This window comes from Bos grunniens, chromosome 6, assembly GCF_055505025.1.
Source record: "Bos grunniens cultivar Pamir isolate PY7600 chromosome 6, Bosgru_T2T1.0, whole genome shotgun sequence".
Taxonomy (NCBI): Eukaryota; Metazoa; Chordata; class Mammalia; order Artiodactyla; family Bovidae; genus Bos; species Bos grunniens.
The window spans coordinates 112,497,956-112,521,232 of NC_141170.1; the positions used below are offsets into that span (position 1 = coordinate 112,497,956).

Genomic DNA, 23,277 nt, shown 5'->3' on the forward strand with positions numbered 1-23,277 from the left:
GGAAGCTCGTGACTTACAGCAATATTCTGGATTGATGTTGTATAAAGCCTAGAAAATGCTCCTGTTGGGTAAGGGAAACAGTGATATGACATGAAACGTGGCTCTAAAAGTATTTAATATAGGGGATATTAAAGTTTAAAGCTGTTGTGGTAGTTCATGTGATAGTTCATTCCTTCCACTTCCTGCCCTTAGCCATGTGCTCTTGTACCTTAAATTCAGATAAAGATGAAGCCTAAAACATAGCATTGGGATTGCTGTTAGACGATTGAGAGTCAACTTAGTTCCTGAATATTTACACACACACATGCCTGCATACATACCTTTAAAAATGAGACAGGCATGCCTTTTAGATTTCTTTTGATTCAAGTAATTATTATTTTGATTCCATTCATAATTCCTGTGGATTTTTATTTTGAAAAAAAAAAAAAAAATGTGGTTAGAAACATAGTTCCTCTCCTGCCAAGGCTGAATGTAACTTAAAATCAGAAAATATTCTCTGCAAATTCAAGGTGTTTCTGTTAATTTTTTTATATGCCTTAAATGCAGAAAATTACACACTGATATTTGCATATATATTTTATATATATATATATATATATATATATATATATCAACTATATCCCTGTTTGCTGAGAAGGCAGCACAGCTAATAGCAAAAATGTGGATTTTATACAAGAAGGAATGATGTTGCTGTGGATAGACCAATGAGTATCAATTAGAGAGACTTCAGATGATCAATTATTGTTTGCAGAAAATCTTAATCAAATGATCACTGGACAGAAGTAAGCAAATCTTAATTCTTTATTGATTTTTTTTTCCATTTGTTTTTCTTTGAAAGTGAAAGTCACCCCAGTCGTGTCGAACTCTTTGTGACCCCATGTACAGTCCATGGAATTCTCCAGGCCAGAATATTGGAGTGGGTAGCCTTTCCCTTCTCCAGGGGATCTTCCCAACCCAGGGATCGAATCCAGGTCTCCCACATTGCAGGTGGATTCTTTACCAGCTGAGCCACAGGGAACCCCAAGAATACTGGAGTGGGTAGCCAATCCCTTCAGCGGATCTTCCTGACCCAGGAATCAAACCAGGGTCCACAGCATTGCAGGCGGATTCTTCACCAACTGAGCTATCAGGGAAGCCCTGTTTTTCTTTAGCCGGTAAAAATATTTTTAAAAGCAGTTTATTCATTGTACCCAGTTAAGATTACTTCTTTAAATACAACTGAAATTATGGTGCTAGCTAGTGGTTAGAAGATCTACAATACTGTTTTACATGAGCTTTCATTTTATTTTTGTCTTTAGCTTTGTGAATTAGGCATAGACTGGATACTCTGTGCTCAACGTGAGAGGGCTTGTCTAGTGGCAAAACTGAATAACGAATCAGAAGTATTGCCTTTAATTATACCTCCATGCCTCTAGACTAGCAGCGCTGAAGCACAGTGGTACCTGGGATTCTGTGATGGCATAGCATTAGCTATTACCAGATGAACCAAAGGAGTATTAACTCTGAAGCCCCAAATAAAGCCACATCTGCAGGACATCTTGTATCTCGTGCTTCTAGATAACCCATTTGATCCACTAAGAGTGGATTCGGGACCTTTTACAGTTAAAATTCAAGGAGAGAACTAAGTGGAACAAATACCTGCTTTCAAACTAGACAGATCTGGGCTCACATCCAACTCATGCCATTTGGCAAGTCTTTAATTCCTAAGCCTTAGCTCCTCATGCAACCTGAGGATGCTAACAGTTATTCTCTCTGTTGTTAGAGACTTGAAGTGCTGAGGTGTGTGGAAAATGTTGCCCTCCACCTGGTATCAAAGGATATTAACAAAAAGATTATTTTACTCAGGTGTCTAGGCTGAACAGAGGAGTTTATTAAACCACATCCGCCCACCCCCTCGCCCCCACCCAGCTAATAGGACCACAGGTTAGCTGGATTAAAGTCACTCAAACTCTTGGGCCCATTCTTCTCACCTAAAATTCAAAGTCCTGTAAGAATGACACAGTGCTCATACTTACTTGTTAATTCTTTTTTTTATTTTTACACAGCATGGCAAAATGAGGAAACAGCTGACAAGTGATGAGTCTGCACAATGGAAAAACCACCCTGATCATTGGCATCATAGGTGGGTAAGTGTTCTTTTAAAGTGATTTTGTCAAAGTCATATGAAATGGTTTTCATGGTGGGGGAGAGGAAAGACAAGAAACCAACATTCACAATTATTTAAAATGACTTAAATGCTAAACATAATATACATAGTAATAACTGTTTATTCTAGTATAAAAATAGTGCTAGAAACTATATATTTGTTCAAATGTATTGAAAAGGTATAAGAAATAGATATTAAGTGGCTAGTGATGATTCATAAGCTTTTTCTTCCCTTAAACTGTATTAGAAATTTATGTTTTTAACTATTTACATGGCTTTCAACAACATTCATGAAGACATGTTTACATAGGCTTTTGAGAAGCATATGGGAAGGGCAAAGTGAGCTTTAATACTTTCTTCCTCGCTCCCTGCGGTGGAGCAGAAGGGGTCCAAAACCGTGTGCGGTTTAACAGTCTGAGAGAACTCTTGAGTAATCTCTACCTGGCTAGCATATGGAAAAATAATCTATACGGTGGAATATATGACTCCATACTTAACATAAGGTGTTCTTTAAGCTATCAACAGGCTAAGTGATGCATACTTATAGGAAGACAGGATGTTCACTGACGGATTCTTAATAAGTTCCAGGTAAAGAAGGTCCTTGAAAAACTGTATAATACATATAAGTGAAAGTGATAACTGTACCCTATATTTTCACATTAAATCGCCAGAAGCAGAAGCTGGTGAGTCTCTTATGAGGTCGCTGCGTGGTCTCCACTGTGGAGTGCAGTACCTGACATGTGGCAGGAACTCAGTAAAAGGTGGACTGAGGCATGTCGGATGCTGAGCACTGCGTTATACTACCTTGTTTTAACTATAATTATTCCTAGGCGAGGAGAGCAATTATACTCTTCCCTCCTATCCCATCTTAAATCAAGCTTGTAAAACAAAACAAACAGCATTTCTTCTGATGGCCTGTAAAGTTTTAGGAGTACAATCTGATGGAAAACACAGGGAAACAGAACATCAAATTGGAGTTGGTCTGACATTTGTGCTCTGTGCTGAAAATAAAGGCACTTCACAGCTAGGTGAGAATATATCTGTGACCCGTTTCCTCTTGCAACCCATTATTTCCAGTACGCTGTCATACACTTTCTCATCTCCAACACTCCCGTGGGAGGAAACTGTTACTTGTAGTAAGGAGATCGGTGGCGTTTGCACCTTGAGGCGAGGTGCTGAGAGAGCTCTAAATCTCATACAACTAATGATCTGCACTAGGAGCCAAAGAAATGTACCTTTTTTTTTTTCTCCCCAGTCTTGGAAACTCAACATAGGAAATAACATATGGGATTCGACACCTTGCTTTGGGGCCCGCCATCTCCTTTCCGACAGTGGTCTCCAGGGCCCACCAGCTCTGACACAGGAGATGTCCTCTGCGACATCCCCCTTGCAGGGAAGGCTTAGCCCAAACACAACTCCTTCAGCGGCACAACTGGTTCACACTCACAGCAGTTATGACACTGAAACTCGAGTTCACACGGGTTAGTGACTGGCAAAGGCCACTCTTGTGAGTGTATAAGGCCGGGCAGGCAATCTTACAGACATCATTCACAACTTAGCAAAGTAGTGGGGACTTCTGGGGCTGAAAATTGAAATGAAATAGTATCATGTTACTCAGCTAGAACAACAGCAAACTAATCTAGAACAATTTTTTGCTAGTTACAGGTAATATAAATATAGGGTAGGGTGAGAGAAAAAAATTACATATATATATATATATATATATATATGCATTTTTTCCCCCAACTTGAGAGGATACTGGAAAGGAAATATTCACATAAGAATTTGTGTCCATGTACCAGGTATTAATCCATGTATGGAATGATTTTCCTAAAAGTTAAAAAGTATTTGAACCAACTAACCAGGCTTCAAGAAGCACTCTTCTGTATGAACTAAAATACCCAAAGATAAAATAGGTATGGCATTGCCCAACTTCTTTCAGTTTCTAAACTAGTAAGGTAAAATAAGCCATTATCTAAAAGTACGCCAAGAATTTCTAAATATATCATATTACTTGTTAAAATGACATACATGCAAATTCTCTATACATAGTCTACTGTGTATGTAAAAGTTGTAATGACATACATGAGAGGCCCTGAACAAACTGCTGAAATATTTGATTACAGATTTTCACATAACTGTTAAATCACAATGTGTATGGTAAAAAGATAGGTTACTGAAAAGACTGCTATTCTTCAAACGATTTTTTGGTACTAAGGAATTGTGTATGCATGCATAGGCATATCCTGGTATGAAGATATGTTATGTTAGTGACAGTCTGTGTAAGTTACACACCAGTGCCACCAAGAGGCAAACTCTCAGAACTCATGTGTATGACTTAAAAACAGAATAACATGCTGAAGCTACAAGTGTTACAACAGTAATACATACTGCATTAAACAACTGATAGCCTTCTAGACTCTCCCTTACCACTACAAAATGATGGCAATACAATATGTTTTGTTTTGTTTTTTAACTGAAGAGTAAAAATAAAATTAATGTCAAGATACATATACACACTTAGAATTTTCAAAACTTATATGTTGAATTTTAGGATGTTTAGGGAAAAAATATATATAAATGGAAAATATGTTTTAGTGAAAATTCTTTTAGAATGCTGCATTATCATATCCCCAAGAGCTTTCCTATCCAAACCAGTGCTAGAAACTCAGAAACTTTTTTCAGGGATGTGGAGGGACGTGAACAGGTGAAACGCCTGTCTTCCTATTCTTCCCCAAGTCCAAACATTACTGCACGTTTAGAGCAGATTTTCTTTTCCGGAACCAGTTTCTCAATTCGTTATCTACTTCTCTTATATGGAATACCAGTGTCTTTAGGGGCACATATGTACAATGGGAATACAATTAAATGAGCTCAAGTTCTAAGAAAACATTAGCATTTTCTAAATGGACTAAAAGTTATGAGAAGTAAATCCCACCAAGTACGAGCTCAGGGGCCAGTTTAGGGTGCATACCCTCTTATCCTGAGTGGTCACAGCTCATTTCAGGCCTGTGCGCCCATGATCGCTTGTGTTTTAAAGTGTTGACTTATAACGATGACTCGTGAGGTGAACGAAAAGGAAGCTCAGTGTGTGACCCCCTGACTGTCAGGGTGTCCTCTGGTGGAGCGTTCTCTTCCCTGACGGCTGTCCTGGCCGCTCCATTTCTGCAGCAGGCTCATCCCTCGAGACTCAGGGGCTGGGTCTTCTTCCCAGGCTCCTCCTGCTCTCTACCAGGTCTGTTAGGTCGAAGTGAGCATTTATGGGTAGCCTTTGGGGAGATGTATTGCACTGAAATAAGAAACCTCTCTCTTGCCTATTCTCTAACAACAGAAAAACCAAATTAATTAAGTAATGCCTTTTCTTTACAATACTGCCTTATAGTACTTTCCATTTGTTTAGAGTTTTAACTTTCTTTCGTTAAGGTAATACAGTGTTGAAAAATATAGCCAATTCCTTTTAAAATCCAACAAGCTTTAAAAGTCAACACTTTTTTCTATTCTATGAAGGTTTTAAATGTCACAGAATATATTCAGTTTGCTCCTAGACTATTTTTAAGAAAGAAAAGATTCTAAACATTCTTGAAAGATTGATAATTCAGAAAACACAAAACCAATTATTTAAAATCCCCAGAAAAAAAAAAAAAACCCAAAATTAGCCTCTGTGCAAGAATGCAACTTGTACCTTGCAGTACACAAAGTATTACAAACAGTGCTCTTATTCACGTGCTAAGAGTGGGTGTCGTTGATAATCTCAGTTCAGTGGCATAAAACAAATGTACAGAAAATATGCAATAGTCCTCTAAAAACATTTCATGCTACGCTGTCAAAAATTGTGCAAAAATAAAAATACAGCAGTGGCAAAGTATACAACCAAATCTGTACAGTATATAGCAAAACTAGGCATACTGCAGAAGACACCATCTGTCAACTTCAGCTCTGCATGAATAGGTCTCTCAGTTCCGCTTGGTCTGGCTGCTTTCACCATTGATCAGTGTCTTCTCCTGCTGTTCTGCAAGAGCCTGCCATTTCTGCCTGTTCTTTCTGCAGCCGTCCAGCAAAGGGAAACAGTCCTCCGACACATGGGTCAAGGCCTAAAGAGAGAGGAAGAAAGCCGGTGACTAGATGGTACCGGGAAATAAGCCCTCTCCCCAGGCTTGTCCCAGAGGGTCACATCACACACTCACTTCCCAAGCAGACCCACTGCTGGGGTTCTCACAGAGCTGTGATCACAGATCATTTATGAATGACTCCTCTTAAGCTATACAGACGGGCAACACATGCTGAGACAGAGAGGAAATGCACACATTTCAACATAACATTATTAAGCAGTGAAGACAGATCTGTGTGGAATTGGCTCTGTAGAGAAAGAATCCATTTGCTTTTATGTACTACAGATGGTTCTCTCTAAGTGTTGACTTCATAGGGGGATGCTTAGTTTTTGTGATTTTCTATAAAATAATTTTATCCAATATACATTAAATTTTTATCCAAGATTATAATAAAGATTAAACTCTATATGGCATTATTATTTACCAACTATAGTTCCATAAATATTTAGCTTACAAGAACATTCACTGTAGATGTCTGTGTCATAGACAAACATTGCCTTAAATACCCAACAGCAGGGTTAGAAATATTGTGTTACTATTCTGCAGCCATTAAAGCTGTCATAGAAAACACATTTGAAACAGAAAGATGTACATTCTATTATGGATTGCAAAGAGCAATTTTTGTTAAATGAAAAATATATGAAAATGTCATAAAGAATATGCACTAAAATAACAGTAGTAGAATTATAAGTGATTTTATCTTTTCACTTCTCTATTATTCTGATTTTTCTATAAGAACCTATAACTTCTGTAATAATAGTAAAAATGTCTGTCTATATCACATAGAATTTAACTGTAGATTAAAATAAAATGAATAGGAAATGTAGAAGGATGAAATTTATAATGGGTGATTTGACTATATTTATGGGCATGGGGAAAAAATGGAGAGAGACATTAGTATCTGCAGCTGAGGAACTCTTAATCCAGTCCATAAGGAAGGCATTTGTTACAGAAAGGATGACTGTTGGGAGGTGCTGGAGACGCTGCTGGGAAGGCTTCTGCACAGCAGTAAACAGCCAGCTTGCCGAGAAGGGAGGGCAGAAGGTGGTGCCGGGGCCTCACACGCGTTCTTTCATCCTGTTTTCTTCTGCTGTCTCTCCTATCCCTCCCTCCTTTTTCCTCATCAGCCACAGCTTCTTTCTTCAATTCATCTGATGGCTAGAACCCTGGGCCCAGGCTGAGAACTGAACTCTAAACACAGTTCTCCCACTACCTACCTAGTTGGGACAAGCATTCCATCTCCCTGGAAGATGGACGTTTTACAGATTCAATGACTGAATCTGTGAAATGTCTGGATTAAAAAATTTCTAGCCTTTCTTCTGGTCTTGGCAGTCTATGATTCCTCCTATGATAAATGTTTTTTTCCCCAAATACTTAAAGACAGTTTCCTATTTAAATGTATAAAGACGAGGACAGCATCTACTTTCTGTATTTGGGGCATAGCATCTAAACTAGTCAGTTGGATATGTTAGGGAGAATAATTTAAAAAACCCAAACTAACACGTATATGAAAATGGGAACCTGCAATATTTTCCTAGCTGCCTTCCTGTAATCCTCATAAAAATTTTCTTAACAGTAGTAAAGTCATCCTATGGAAGAAGTTAGATAACTGTTTTTCCTTATTTAGGCCAAAATTTAGTCTTAAAAAGAATATGCTAACATAGAGTATGCAGAATATACTTCCTTTGAGTGTAGCACTGGCACATACTTTTTCTCAGCATTCGCTACATGAATTTGCTGGAGCCTAGCATGCAGTAGGTACTCACTAGATATACATCAATGAATTGACATTTTTGAGAAATAGTAAATATAAAATGTGTTCCTTGTTCAGTACAAACAGCATGTTCATTAGTAAAAGAAATGTCCTGATTATTTTACTTCTAGTTTCTTGTGTAAGAAGGAAAAAAAAATGTGCCTGATATTCATTGCTTCAATTTACTTCATAACACTGTCAAAAGTCTAGTAGTTTTCATAGTAAATACCTCATACAGTTGCAAGCAGATGGCATCTATGAATCCAACTTGCATACTTGGGATTTTGTTTTTCTTCTCCCGGTTCATTAGATCCTGAAAACACAGAAACACACATACACAGATCTGATTTACTTAATGCAATACAAGTTGGCTCTTAAACGATGATTCCCTGGGTTAGCTGAAGAAGGCCAGATACCTGCCTACCGCCTCTTCACCTTCTGGAGGCTCCTACCCCCCTGCACCAAACCATGCTCAAGAAGGCCCTGGTCCTCTCTCTCTCGTTCACTGGGGCTGTGACTGTCCCTGCGTGACCCCCAGAACCAGAACTGATCACTGACCTCAGATCAACTGGTGACCTAGAGTTAGGCACTGACCTAGAGTCCACTGCTGACATGTATCTGGAAAACAGACACGCTTTCTAATTGTCTACTGATGTGGAATCAAACACTCTCAGCTTTGTGAAAGACGCCACTGAGGCCACAGTCGATTACAACTCAGTTCACACAGAGAGCTCTCTGAGTGAAAAGAACGCAGATATCACTGTTGCTTATTCTCAGGAGCTCATGACGACATAAGACAAAGCCAGCACCTCTGAGGGGAGCAAAGAGTCTGTCTCAGTGCTCGTTTAAAATGAAGCAGATTCTCTGTTAGCTGTGACCATCACTCTGCTACCCACCATTTTCTGAGAGGATTCCGAGCTTCTAACAAGCCTATTACTGTGTGTGTGTTTAGTTACTAAGTCACGTCTGACTCTTTGTGACCCCATGGACTATTGCCCACCATGCTCCTCTGTCCATGGGGTTGTCCAAGCAAGAATATTGGAGCAGGTTGTCATTTCCTTTTCCAGGGGATCTTGACACAGGGATCAAACCCGTGTCTCCTGCACTGCAGGAGAATTCTTTACCACTGAGCCACCAGGGAAGCTCCGACTACTATGTCTAGGAGACTAAATAATTGCAAAAGACGAATGAGACATAGGGTGTGCCCAGATGAGGCTAAAGAGTAAAGCAGAGGCAATGGTACCAGAGGAGGGGCATCTTGTAACCATGGCCCATTTAATGTGGGCTCAATAAATGTTCATTTGAGTAAAAGAATGACCCTGTGCACCACTTCCAGGAAAAACTCATGCATTTCAGGAAAAACTTCATTGGTTGAGAAGAATCTTCTTGTATTCGAGATTCTCTACCTACCCTGAGCAAAAAATGCAGTATACAAATATTTAACAACAACAGCTGTTTATCAAAGTGCTGTTTGTAATAGTAAACTCTACAAAATTATACCAAACAGTAAATAATAGCTGCATCTGTTTCATGTGGGGCTTACCACTTCTCAGTGATAAAGAATCCACCTGCCAATGCAGGAGACTCAGGAGACGTGGGTTTGATACCTGGGTCGGGAAGATCCCTTGGAGGAGGAAATGGCAACCCACTCCAGTATTCTTGGGCAAATCCCATGGACAGGGGAGCCTGGCAGTCTACAAAGCATGGGGTCACAAGGAGTTGGACATGCCTGAGCATGCATGCACTATTTCATGTAACCGTTATAAATGGCATATAGGACAGAGCATCTGTTAGAATGCAAAGTGGCTTATGATATATAAATGGAAAAAATTACAAAAAGCAGGTATGATTTGATAACTCAGAGTCTTTTCTGTCCTTTGTTATTTGCATGTTTTCTGTAACAAACATGTTTAATTCTTCAGGTAAGAAAAAGGACTTTATAAAAAGATGAGAAATTGTCTTCCTAAAATCTCATAGAAGCACAAAAAGGAATCTACAACAAAAACATGTATATGAATAATTCCTCCCAACAAGGTCTCATACTTACAGCGGGCTCTATGTTGAGTTCTTTCCTCTCTCTATCTCCTTGGTCAAAAAATTCAGTGGCAACAAGTTCTGCTATCTGAAATCAATAACAGACTAAGTGTGGGTAATTAAAGGCATACCACTCAGTAAAACAGACTTTAAATGAAGATAATAAAACCCATCAAATCTGTGGCTTTTAACCACATCAGTAAAATTAGAATAAAGCAGTAACAGTAAATACTTAATTGTAATGTGTACCTAATCACAAAGGCTAGAGTCTGTAATCTGTAACTCAGAGAAAAGAGCAACATGTTATTTCGGCCTCCGCAGTAGTGGGAAGAAAGCACTGTGTGCCCATCCATACGCATAATCAGTGAGATATTAAGCACCGGTTATACCAGGCGCTGCGGGAAACACAGGATCAGGTAGGTCCTTATACTGAGGCTGACTGCCATGCCTCTTAGGTTTCTTTCAGTCTACCAATTCCTCTTCGTCTCTCTTTTTAAAAAATGTCCTTATGATTTTGACTGCTGTTGAATAAACTGCGTTGTTCCTCCGGTAGTTTCCTGTTGTCTGGATTTTGCTGATTGTGTTTCCATAATGAAATTTAATGTTTCTCTGTTCCCTGTATTTCCATACACCAGTAATGAGATCTAGACACTTGATTCGATTGAGTTTTTTTTTTTTTTTTTTTTTTGCTACGACTGTTTCTCAGGCTGTGCCATGTACTTCTGACAATGGAATGCCTGGTCGCCTCTCTTTGTGATATTAACAGTCCTTCATGAGCTTTGCCTGGATCCATTAATTTAGAGGCTGCAAAAAGTAATATACAAAGCAATCATTCCCTTTTTCTTTATAGCTGAAATAGAATAAGTCCCCCACATCAATTTTTAGTTACCCTGAAGTATAATTTGTATAAATAAAGGAGAAATAACTTGATTTTCTCTATTATAATTACCATTGGAAAAAAATAATAACTCAGTTCTCAAGCATCCAACAAACATGACTAAAGAAGGCTTTATTATTTTTATTATTATTTTGAACTTTGGATTTAAACATATTTAATGTATTTCAGTCCTTACTGATGCCCACCCACATTGTTCCATTTTGGCCAACTGAGTTGGCTTCTTTGCTCTTCTGACACGGCTTTATCAGTCTTTGATAGTTCTTGCTTTCTGCTATTACAAGATGTTCTTAGCTCATCTTGTACATTTCCTGTTTTGGAACGGGCAATCAGCCATTTCTTCATGGAGTCCTCATTCTTTTAAACTGAGGTATTTAGAAACTTCAATCAGGGCACAAGGCTCGTTCATTTCTACCAGGGTGTTGGTTATTTTTAAGCCCTTTTAATGAATGGAGCTTACACAATGTAAGTTCATATAGTATTTCCTATTCAAATCAGGACTATAGGATTTCTGCAAAACCTTATCCATCTTGGATCTCTATCTTTCTACTCACACTAAAAATCCTACCTCTCAACAATATCAATATAATTTCTCATTTGCTTTTACCCACATCATCCACTATGGTGACTGAATATATATACAAAATTTCCCCTAATATGATTACTGAAAAACAGCTTTAATGGTTTGCTGTTGTTCTTCTTAGTGTACATCGACTGGAGTTACATGGTCAAGTAACGGTTTTAAATCTCTTGGAATAAAACTGTCCCCCTCAGTGTGGTTTTGCAACCAAAATCACATTGTTGCATTTTGCTTCCCAGGTTATGTGATTTTTTTAAAGTTCAACTTTATAAACACAGTTTACATGGTTCCTAAATTAAATCTACAAAACAAGTACATGCAAGCAACTCTACCTTATATCTCTGTTCCCTCAATCTTATTCCTTCCTTCCCCGTGGGAAATCATTAACTTTTTAACAGTTAATCCTGCTTTTTAAAACTATATGCAAATATAAGTACATACATTCATATTCCATTGCCTTCTCAGATAAATGGTAGCATACCATACCCATTTTCTCTTCCTTGTTTTTTCTTTTTTACTTATATCTTTGAAATCACCCCATAGTAGTATACAGAAAGTGCTCCTTTCTTTTTACTGTTGCAGAGACTTCATCATATAAATAAATACTACAGTTTACTTAGTACCATATTAATGAACACTTGGGCTATTTCTTGTCTTTGCTATGACCAACAGCACTAAAATGAATAGTCTATGTAAATGTATTTTTATATTCTTGCCAGTATATCTTTGAGATAAGATTCCTAGAAGTAATAGTAAATGAGTATGTGTAATCATATATTCCCAAACAGTTACAATATTTTGCATTTCTTGTTTTCCCACAGCTTCCCCAACAGAGTATGCTGTAAAATCTTTAAATGTTTGCCAATCAGACAGTTGAGAAATGGTGTCTTAGTGTGTGTTTTTTTTTTTTTTTTTCAGTGAATTGCATAGATCATGGGTCTGCAGTCACAAATGCATGTGACTAGGTTAACACATACCCCAACCAAGAAACAGTGTTTATATCACCCAGAAGTTGCCCTCAGGCCCTTCTCCGTGAGTCACCGAACCTGCTTTGCTTCCTCCCCACTCAGCCACTATCCTCATTTCCTTCACCACTGATTAGTTTTGCCTTTTCTAGAAAGCGACATAAATGAATCACAGTACGTGTTCTTTTGCGTCCGGCTGCTTTCACTGGATATATACTGTTGGTGAGACTTGTCCATGGCGTTGCCTGCGTCGGCGTCAGCTTCCTTCTACTGTTGAGCAGAGCGGCACTGTGTGAGGCAGTGCGCTGCAATGCATGTATCCACTCTCCTGTTGAGGGACATGTGGATGTTTCTAGTTTCTGACTATTGGGAATAATGCTGTTATGAGATTCTGGACAAGACGTTTTTTGTCAGTACAGTTTTAATTTGCATCTTTCCTTGTGATTGAGGTTCTGAGACCTTTTCAAATGAGTAAGAGCCATTCGCATTTCTTTCTCTATCAACTTTTTGTTCAAATCTTGGCCCATTTTCCAGTAGGATTGTTAGCTGTTTTCTTTATGTTTAAGAAGTTCTTTGATATTATGGATATTAGCTATCAGATAAAAGTTGTAAATATTTTTACCTATTTCTCATTGTTTGGAGAAGGTAATGGCACCCCACTCCAGTACTCTTGCCTGGAGAATCCCAGGGACGGGGGAGCCTGGTGGGCTGCTGTCTATGGGGTCGCACAGAGTCGGACACGACTGAAGCGACTTAGCAGCAGCAGCATTGTCTGTTTTTGCTTATTGTGTCTTTGTCATGCAAAAAAGTTTTCTTAATTTTTTATTTTCATGTAATCAAATTTGTCAGTCTTTATTGTTTCTGCATATGGAGCCGTAATTAGGAAAGTTTTTTCACTCCTCAGTTATAAAAGAATCCACAAATGTTTTTACTTAGTACTTGCATGGTTTAATTGTCTACACTGAGCTCTATGGTCCATTTGGAATTTAAGTATGCAGAATAGATCCAGTTTCATCTTTTGCCATCTGGCTATGGAAGATGGGAAAACCATCCTAACATTATTTAGTAAAGTCTGTCTTTCCCCCAGTTATTTGCAATGCTATCTTAATTATGTAAGTGTTCTATGCAGTTCTCGGTGTCCTATTGTGTCCACGGGTCTGATACCAATTCCAAACTGTTTTAATTATAGCGGCTTTATAGTGCTGCTTTTTGTCTGGACCCCAGCTTCACTGCACTATGTTTTCAGAGTCTGATTCAAAAGAAAGAGAAAGAAAGAAATTCTTTCCTCGTCCATTCTCTTTCCTGTTTTGAAATGGGCATGTAGTGTTACTTATTATGGAGCAGGAAGGTCTGTAGAGACATTTCTCGCGTGCTTATGGCATGTCATCTTTGGCACCTGAAGAGTGCATTCCTGATATTGTCTTGTCAGCACGTGGTTCAGGAGACGAGCCTGTCATTCCTGGGCTCCATGACTATGTATCCCATAGTTGTGACCAGCAGCAACTGTCAATAATCTCAGGTAGTACATTTAGGATTGACAATGCAGTCTCAGAAAACAAACACAATATACACATCATCGCGTGGAAACCCCCCACCCCCCTTATGTTTAGCCTACGGCCTTTATGCCTCAGCACAAGGCTACGGCACTGACTTATTTGGAGAGACGATATATTTCTAGCCACCTGACCCTGGGCTCTAATTAGCACCTTCTGCATATCTTATATCAACATGTCCTATATTTATGAGCACCAGAAATGTTTAAGTTCTACTTGTTAATGCCTATTTAGAGTTGAAGTACAGCCTAGTAGGCTAACTCCAAGAAAATGGAGTTTGTGTCTTCTAATTATTAAGACTATTAAAGGGATGTGCTTTAAAAAAAAAAAAACTGAGCTAAAAACAGTACTGGAATTAAACTTTATCAACAGCTAGGTTTTTGCTGTTAATAATTATTAAGTCATAACAAGTGTTCTAAAAAAGAAAAGTGTTTATGTCCAATTATCTGCTATTAATACTACTTAAAGTTTAGATTAAAAGTTTCCCAAGTACTTTAAAAGCTACATTTAAGAGTAAAGGTTTTTCATACTTTGACTTAAAAAAAATTTGTATTTATTTATTTTAATTGGAGACTAATTACTTTACAATACTGTATTGGTTTTGCCATACATTGACATGAATTAGCCACGGGTATACATGTGTTCCCCATCCTGAACCCCCCTCCCACCTCCCTCCCTATCCCATGCCTCTGGGTCATCCCAGTGCACCAGCCCTGAGCACCCTGTCTCATGCATCAAACCTGGGCTGGCGATCTGTTTCACGTATGGTAATATACATGTTTCAATGCTATTCTCTCAAATCATCACATACTTTGACTTTTAATTACTACTTTTTCATCACTAAACAACATACCCGTTGTTGAATAGGCCAGGGTTTTGTAATTGCAGAAAGATCACAAGCTGTCATCAGCATCGCTCTGTTAAGGAAAAAGAGGTCCAATACTCCTGTTTACCTTTATGTGACTATAAACCTTAGTAAGTAGTTAGTTACTGATAAAAAGTTAAATTAAAACCCCATAAACTCCAGAGATGGCAGTTTACAAAGACTAAAGAAACCGAAATAGAATTTATATAGAAGCAGAACTGATACAATGGTATCACAGTGTCAGTTGTTTTGGTTACCCAGTGAACCACTGGAATTCGCCCTCAAACTGCCTTGTTGTATCTCCAGATTAGCAGAAGGAGAGAAATTACTAACCTCTGAGCAAAAACTTGCCTGCTATTATTATTTTTTTTACTTTGGCCTTCCATTCTCAGTGACAGTGTGGTGAAAACACATTGATTACTAATAATTAACTGTGAAACATCAACTATCCTATTGATAAAATCCCCATGACAGCAAGGACTGTGATGGGTCATCCTAGTTCACTCAGCACACGTCGTGGCTCCTATGTGAAAAGTCTTTAAATTATTGAACAGTACCTGCTGGAGAGAAGAGGGAAATGAAAGGAGATGGTGCTCTTTACTCCTTTTCTTGTTAGAGAAGCTGAAAACCATGTTGGACTCTGGGGGCTGTGACAAGGTGCTCTAGAACTCAGTACCGTGACTACTGCATGGAAGTGGTTTCTCTTTGGGGTAGTGTTTTTCCATGTCAGGTCTAAATACCTGCCATCTAATTCTTTCAGTCTGTTTGAAGACATAGGCAAAAAGGCCATCACTGTCACATATAGAAACACTCAAGGTAAAGGACTGCGTCACTTGTACCTCTTCAGTTCAGTCGCTCAGTCGTGTCTGACTCTTTGCGACTCCATGAATCGCAGCACGCCAGGTCTCACTGTCCATCACCAACTCCTGGAGTTCACTCAAACTCATGTCCATTGAGTTGGTGATGCCATCCACCCATCTCATCCTCTGTCGTCCCCTTCTCCTCCTGCCCCCAATCCCTCCCAGCATCAGAGTCTTTTCCAATGAGTCAACTCTTCGCATGATGTGGCCAAAGTACTGGAGTTTCAGCTTTAGCATCATTCCTTCCAAAGAACACCCAGGACTGATCTCCTTTAGAATGGACTGGTTGGATCTCCTTGCAGTCCAAGGGACTCTCAAGAGTCTTCTCCAACAACTACAGTTCAAAAGCATCAATTCTTTGGCGCTCAGCCTTCTTCACAGTCCAACTCTCACATCCATACATGACCACTGGAAAAACCATAGCCTTGACTAGACAGACCTTTGTTGGCAAAGTAATGTCTCTGCTTTTGAATATGCTATCTAGGTTGGTCATAACTTTCCTTCCAAGGAGTAAGCATCTTTTAATTTCATGGCTGCAATCAGAGGACAATCTAAATAAAAGTACATCTTCCCTAACCATATTAGGCCACAAAGAAAATGGTTTTTGGCCTCAGACTCTCTTATACCAATTCTTACCGCAGAGAAATGTTTAATCATGAAGGATTCCAATAATGCTTGCCAATGCAAACTGTCTCCCCCAAGGAAGACCATGCAGTGTCTGGACAGTGAATAGTGGAAGAGGCAACCTGAGTGCTAGGTGTACTGAGTGCTTCTCTGCAAGAGGTCAGAAGTTAGGAGAGTATAGCAGTGAAAACGGTGGCACAGACTTGGAATTGAGGTTGGATTCCATTTTTGTTACTGGGAAAAACTGGTCACAGATTGCAGTAGTGTGTGTATACTTTTCTAAGGCATTGCTCTAAAAAACATGTTGAGGCTCTTACATGAAGCATGACATTTGTGTGAACAGACAGCTGGACATGTGTATGTTTGTTTGCATGTGAAATGACACCTATCTATCTAAAGAGATGTTAGTTATAAAATTGTAGTAGAGCACTGTCCTCAGTCTTATTACCACTTCTGTCTTTATTATTCACTTAGTTATTTTTTAATGGTCTAGTTCTTGTCACGGTAAAGGCAGTGATAGAAATAGCAAAGGATGGGAGGGAGGGACAGGGACAACAGCTGAGGAAAAACAGAACCCTGAAGCTCTGACTCTACAACTAACACCAAAAAAAGATGTCCTTTTCATCATAGGGGACTGGAATGTAAAAGTAGGAAGTTAGGGGATATCTGGAGTAACAGGCAAGTTTGGCATTAGAGTACAAAATGAAGCAGGGCAAAGGCTAACAGAGTTTTCCCAAGAGAACGTACTGGTCTTAGCAAACACCCTCTTCCAGCAACACAAGATGACTGTACACATGAACATCACTAGATGGTCAATAATGAAATCAGACTGATTATATTCTTTGCAGCCCAAGGTGAAGAAGCTCTATACAGTCAGCAAAAACAAGACCAGGAGCTGACTGTGGCTCAGATCATGAACTCCTTATTGCAAAATTCAGATTTACATTTAAGAAAGTAGGGAAAACCATTAGACCATTCATGTATGACCTAAATCAAATCCCTCACCATTCATTATATCGTGGAGGTAACAAATAGACTCAAGGGATTAGATCTGACAGAGGCCTGAAGAACTGTGGATGGAGGTTTGTAACACTGTACAGGAGACAGTGATCCAAACCATCCCCAAGAAAGAAATGCAAGAGGCAAAGTGGCTGTCTGAGGAGGCCTTACAAATAGCTGAGAGAAGAAAAGAAGCGAAAGGCAAAGGAGAAAAAGAAAGATATACCCATTTGAATGCAGAGTTCCAAAGAATAGCAAAGAGAAATAAGAAAGCCTTCCTCAGTGATCAATGCAAAGAAATAGATGAAAACAAGAGAATGGGAAAGACTAGAGGTCTCTTCAAGAAAATTAAGAGATACCAAGGGAACATTTCATGCAAAGATGGGCTCAATAAAGGACAGAAATTGTATGGACCTAACAGAAGCAGAAGATATTAAGAAGAAGTGGCAAGAATACACAGAAGAACTATACAAAAAGAATCTTAATGACCCAGATAACCACAACAGTGTGATCATTCACCCAGAGACAGACATCCTGAAGTGTGAAGTCAGGTGGGCCTTAGGAAGCATCACTATGGACAAAGCTAGTGGAGGTGATGGAATTCCAGTTGAGCTATTTCAAATCCCAAATGAAGATGCTGTGAATGTACTGCACTCAGTATGCCAACAAATTCGGAAAACTCAGCAGTGGCCACAGGACTGGAAAAGGTCAGTTTTCATTCCAATCCCAAAGAAAGACAATGCCAAAGAATGTTCAAACTACTGCACAATTGTACTCATCTCACACGCTAGTAAAGTAATGCTCAAAAGTCTCCAAGCCAGGCTTCAAGTATGTGAACCAAGAACTTCCAGATGTTCAAGCTGGATTTAGAAAAGGCAGAGGAACCTGAGACCAACTTGCCAACATCTGTTGGATCATAGAAAAAGCAAGAGAATTCCAGAAAAACAACTACTTCTGCTTCATTGACTACTAAGGCATTCTGCTAAAGCCTTTGACTGTGTGATCACAACAAACTGTGGAAAATTCTTCAAGACATGGGAATGCCAGACCACCTACCTGCCTCCTGAGAAGCCTGTATGCAGGTCCAGAAGCAACAGTTAAAAAGGGACATGGAACAACAGACTGGTTCCAAATTTGGAAGGGAGTATGTCAAGGCTGTATATTGTAACCCTACTTATTTAACTTATATGCAGAGTACATCATGCAAAATGCTGGGCTGGATAAAGCACAAGCTGGAACCAAGATTGCTGGGAGAAATATCAATAACCTCAGATATGCAGATGATACCACCCTTATGGCAGAAAGCAAAGAGGAACTAAAGAGCCTCTTGATGAAGATGAAAGAGGAGAGTGAAAAAGCTGGCTTAAAACTCAACATTCAAAAAATGAAGATCATGGCATCCAGTCCTGTCACTTCATGGCAAATAGATGGGGAAACAATACAAACAGTGAAAGACTTTATTTTCCTGGGCTCCAAAATCACTGCAGCCATGAAATTAAAAGACCTTTGCTCCTTGAAAGAAAAGCTATGACAAACCTACACAGCATATGAAAAGCAGAGATATTACTTTGCTGACAAAAGTCCATTTAGTCAAAGCTATGTTTTTTTGCCAGTAGTGTATGGATGTGAGAGTGGGACTATAAAGAAAGCTGAGCACCAAAGAATTGATGCTTTTGAACTGTGGTGTTGGAGAAGACTCTTGAGAGTCCCTTGGACTGCAAGGAGATCCAACCAGTCCATCCTAAAGGAGATCAGTCCTGGGTGTTCATTGGAAGGACTGATGTTGAAGCTGAAGCTACAATACTTTGGCCACCTGATGTGAACAACTGACTCCCTGGAAAAGACCCTGATGCTGGGAAGGACTGAAGGCAGGAGGAGGGGATGACAGAGCATGAGATGGTTGGATGGCATCACTGACTTGATAGAGTTTGAGCAAGCTCTGGGAATTGGTGATGGACAGGGAAGCCTGGTGATGGATAGGGAAGCAAGCTCAGGGAGTTGCAGTCCATGGAGTCACACAACTGAGCAGCCAACTGAACTGAAGGTCTGACTGCTGCTCTGCCATCACGTAAGAGAAGTAAACACTTCACAGTCGTGTTCTTGCTCCAGCAGTCTTCAGGATGCCATTTTCAGGTCTTCCAGTCAAAAGAACTGTGAGTGTGAACAAGGGAACTCTACAGCCTTGTATGACACTCTACCACATTTAAAGGTCCTTCTAGGACAAAAAGAGTAATTTACTCTTTTGAATTTGCAAATGCATTTATTTTCAAATAAATACTCCTATTTAGCCCTTTGTATAACATCTGTAAGAATTCTGACAGCCCCTAAGATTATCACATTGTAACAAATAATCGCAATAAAATTAATTGGATAGCAAAGCCAGCTTTAAGGATAGTAATCCTACTTACAAAAACAACTCCTTTTGATGAGGATCTTCCAAATTGAATTGATTTTTCATTATAAGTTCAAAAAATTCTCCTCGTCTCCTTTAAAATAAAGAAAAATATTTGGTAGTTATGATGAGTCCCCTAAGCTCTTATCTTTTTGGTCAACAAAGGCTCATCAAGTAAAATTTCAGGGAAAAGAATCTAGTGGTTCTTCTCAAATAAGAATCTTATATTGTTACATATATTCTTATAAATCAGAATATATACCAATATAAGAATCATATAAAAATCTTGAACACCTTACTTTCCTCTCTTCTACCATATTCTTTGGTTGAAATATTAAATCTTAACTCACTTTTAACTAAGGTCACAAGTAATAGAAATTTCAATTCCTGAATATGATTTAAGAAAATGAAACAAGGTGAGTTTCATCAAATCTGATGCTGAGAATGATTTAAGAAATTTTGCATATGGTGCAAGATCTCTATGGTTTCAATTTAATTTTATACGTCTCATTCACATAATTTTTTACTGTATACCAAAATATATCTTAGTATAAAGCTGTGAAGTTCTTCTGAAGCAAAGAAAGACCCAGTATAAACTGATGTTTGCTCACTGTATAGTGAACACCTCCGTGTGCTCAACATGGATAAGCATCTTGGAAAATGCCGAGACATGAGTTCTTTTCATAACATTTAAACTAGTCAAAGTCACGGGACACTCGTAAGAGAAACTTGCATAACAAAAGTGCCTGTCTGTGACTGAGTACCAAGATGAAAAGAGGTTTCAGAAGGATCCAGAGGGGAGACCCTTGTGGCTTGAAAAGGTCAGGAAGTCTTTGTGGTTTCAGGTACTTTTCAAATTATTGGTAACTTGACAGTCTTTATCCTGCAGTCATTTTGAGCTGAAATTTACAATATGTATTTTTTTTACCCTAATTAACTTTAAAGTGCTCCAAAGTCCAAGGTAACAGACTCTTTCGGACATAAGTCACTTTTAGATGTACAGTAGTGGCTATCTGGTATGTGGTTTTGTGTGCCTGTTCTGTTTGTTTTTACTTCTCAAGAGTGGCTAAAACCACAGTGTGCATCTGTGTACAGCTGGGGAGAGGCCCTTGCTCCCAGGAAATCCCGTGAGCATGAATGCCGCTCTGCCTTCACCCCCACACATGCAGCAGAGAGCTCAGTCTCTGCGTGGGAAACAAACTGCTGCCCAAACCCAGCAACATCCTTCCTTTCTTTTAGAAAGTAAGTTTAGTTATGCAAACGCACACCTACATCACCGATACACTCTAATGCATACTTTAATTCTTAAGTCGTTAACTTCATTAATTACAAGGTTCTACATTAATACTCTTCATCTGCCAAAATCCAATAAAAAGAAACAAGATTTACTTGTTTGGCACTCAACTCCTTTTCCTGCCCACATGGGCTTGGATAACAGTTTAAGGGACTGTGAAATGGTCAGACACTGGGGGAGTGAGGGACAGAAGGAAAAGCAGGTGCCCTTTATAGAGGGCATTATTCTATTCTTTAGATTGGCCAGCCAAGCTTAGAATGACCTTGAGATGGTTATCTGCTTTGTGCAGAGCTTCAAAGACAAATGTCAGAAATAATTCTGTATTCTGTCATTTCTAGCATTAAGTAGACTTTTCTGGTTTCCTGTTTAACAAACTGCTCCATAGTTTGATAAACAGCTTTGCCAGGACATTGGTTTTTATAATCTAAAAATATCCCAATGGCAGTTTTTAAAGTTGGAAACTATGCAAACACATCCAAAATCTATTTATCAAGATATGTCTTAAAACTTACTTTATGTACAGTGCTAGGTCTGTAGCTAAAATAGCTTGCTTGATTATCTTCAGGGTGGTCTTATATTCTTCAATGGAGAGGCCACTGAGAATCTGATTGCCCTTTATAAAAAAGAAAACCATCATAAGCCCTCCACTTGGAGATGTTGCTGCTAAGAACAAAATCTGAAAATATAGTCATATCTCTTACACACATTCTGAACTCAGGAAGACAGAGGACATCTACTTACACAAGTCAATACCATGAAGTAATGTTTCCCCTTGATGCACCCACCCCACCACCTTGTCATTTGAGGAAAAAACAGCTTCATGATGGTTCATTGACCAAAGTAAGCATGTTTTTCCAACTCTTGTACTTCTTGGCTTTAGTCCAGGTCCAAAAGTTAATGACTATATACCTTTTTCCTTGGGCAAGTTAACTGCTAAATCTGACAGTAAGTAAAACTTTGAAAAATCAACATCTATATTAATAGATGTGAAGAACAGAGGGATGAAACTGTAAATGATTATTTTAAAAATCATTTCTCTGGCTTCTGTAACAAATCCAATAACATTTCTGGTGCAGATTTATATTTTTTAACTTCTTATTGAGAAGAGTGTTTATTCTTAGGAACATGTGCGGTATAGATGGGTAGCGGGCATGAGCGATATGTGCCTCCTCAAGAAAGGAAGAGCTTGAAACATCTATAAGGAGAATCTCAAAGATGGTTAATCCATGTGCAAATTATCTAAAGTTTTTGCTACATAACCATTTTTAAAATTTCTTGCCTGTAATTTAAAGCACAGTGACTCACCGATCTTGAACGAAGTAAAACATACTTTGGGTACTCAGACTATACTCAAAACAACATCTGTAAATTGAGTCAGATGTGCTTCCTAAACCTTAGCGCTGAGGGAAAAAAAACCCAGAAGCTTAGAAATAGAGTGTGGAGGCAAAGGATTTGCTCTGAAGAGAAAACTGCTGAGCTGGGGTCAGACATTGGTTAGAGGATAACTAGTTGCCAAAACTGTGATATACGTCTAATTAATAATCTATGATTATACAAGAAATACTAGTTTTAAATATTAAATCACTTTAGATTCTGGACAAAACAGTACTGTTCAGAAGATAGGTTCTGATACTTTTATTTAAGATAAGACTATGTTAAATGAAAAAGTAGAAATGTCTTTTGGTATTATATTTTAATTTTCCCTTCCACGAGCAAAAGCTATAAATTCTTATGTATTGGAGCTTACAAAGAGAGAATGTAGAGATGGGTCTTATAATATGAGGCCAGCCATATATACAGCAAGATTCCTTTTATGTTATAATATATTACATAGTAAGTTATGTCATCTGATAACAGAGAGCAGTGTGATAGGAATACTGTACAATATGCTTTTTAAGAAAAAGGTTAAGCACATTTTCTTAAAACTAAATAGGATATTAAAAATGAAGTTTGAGCTGAAGGGCAAAGACAGCAAACTCCAACGAAGGTACAGATGTTTCTGCTATCATTCAACATAGACATTCCTGACAAGTCTCCATTCAGAAAAACCACACACTAAAAAAATAACATGGTGTATGGGAAAAACAGTACTGGGGGAGACCACTCAAAGCCTATGCAACTTTTAAACCAGAGCGCAAAACAAACCAAGAATTAGGACATCTGAAGGTAACTTGGACAGGCCAGGCTCACAAGGCTGGCAGCTGCCTCT

General features: G+C 38.7%; 2 protein-coding genes across 4 annotated transcripts in view; one reads left to right on the forward strand and one right to left on the reverse strand.

The window, feature by feature from the left end:
• The window catches only part of LOC147371222 (uncharacterized), a 74,386-nt gene extending 72,008 nt beyond the window's left edge, over positions 1-2,378 (forward strand). The window contains exon 5 of the mRNA XM_086407312.1: positions 2,046-2,378. The gene's annotated coding sequence lies outside the window, so the exon portion shown is untranslated. The remainder of the gene's footprint in view (positions 1-2,045) is intronic.
• The window catches only part of PDE5A (phosphodiesterase 5A), a 147,858-nt gene continuing 126,592 nt past the window's right edge, over positions 2,012-23,277 (reverse strand). For all 3 annotated transcript variants that reach the window (XM_086407271.1, XM_086407269.1, XM_086407272.1), the window contains 6 exons: positions 21,581-21,681; positions 19,791-19,868; positions 14,888-14,951; positions 10,055-10,129; positions 8,237-8,320; positions 2,012-6,236 (listed from right to left, as the gene is read on the reverse strand). In XM_086407271.1, coding sequence (XP_086263397.1) covers positions 6,099-6,236; positions 8,237-8,320; positions 10,055-10,129; positions 14,888-14,951; positions 19,791-19,868; positions 21,581-21,681 — 540 coding nt within the window. In that variant the 3' untranslated portion in view covers positions 2,012-6,098. The remainder of the gene's footprint in view (positions 6,237-8,236; positions 8,321-10,054; positions 10,130-14,887; positions 14,952-19,790; positions 19,869-21,580; positions 21,682-23,277) is intronic.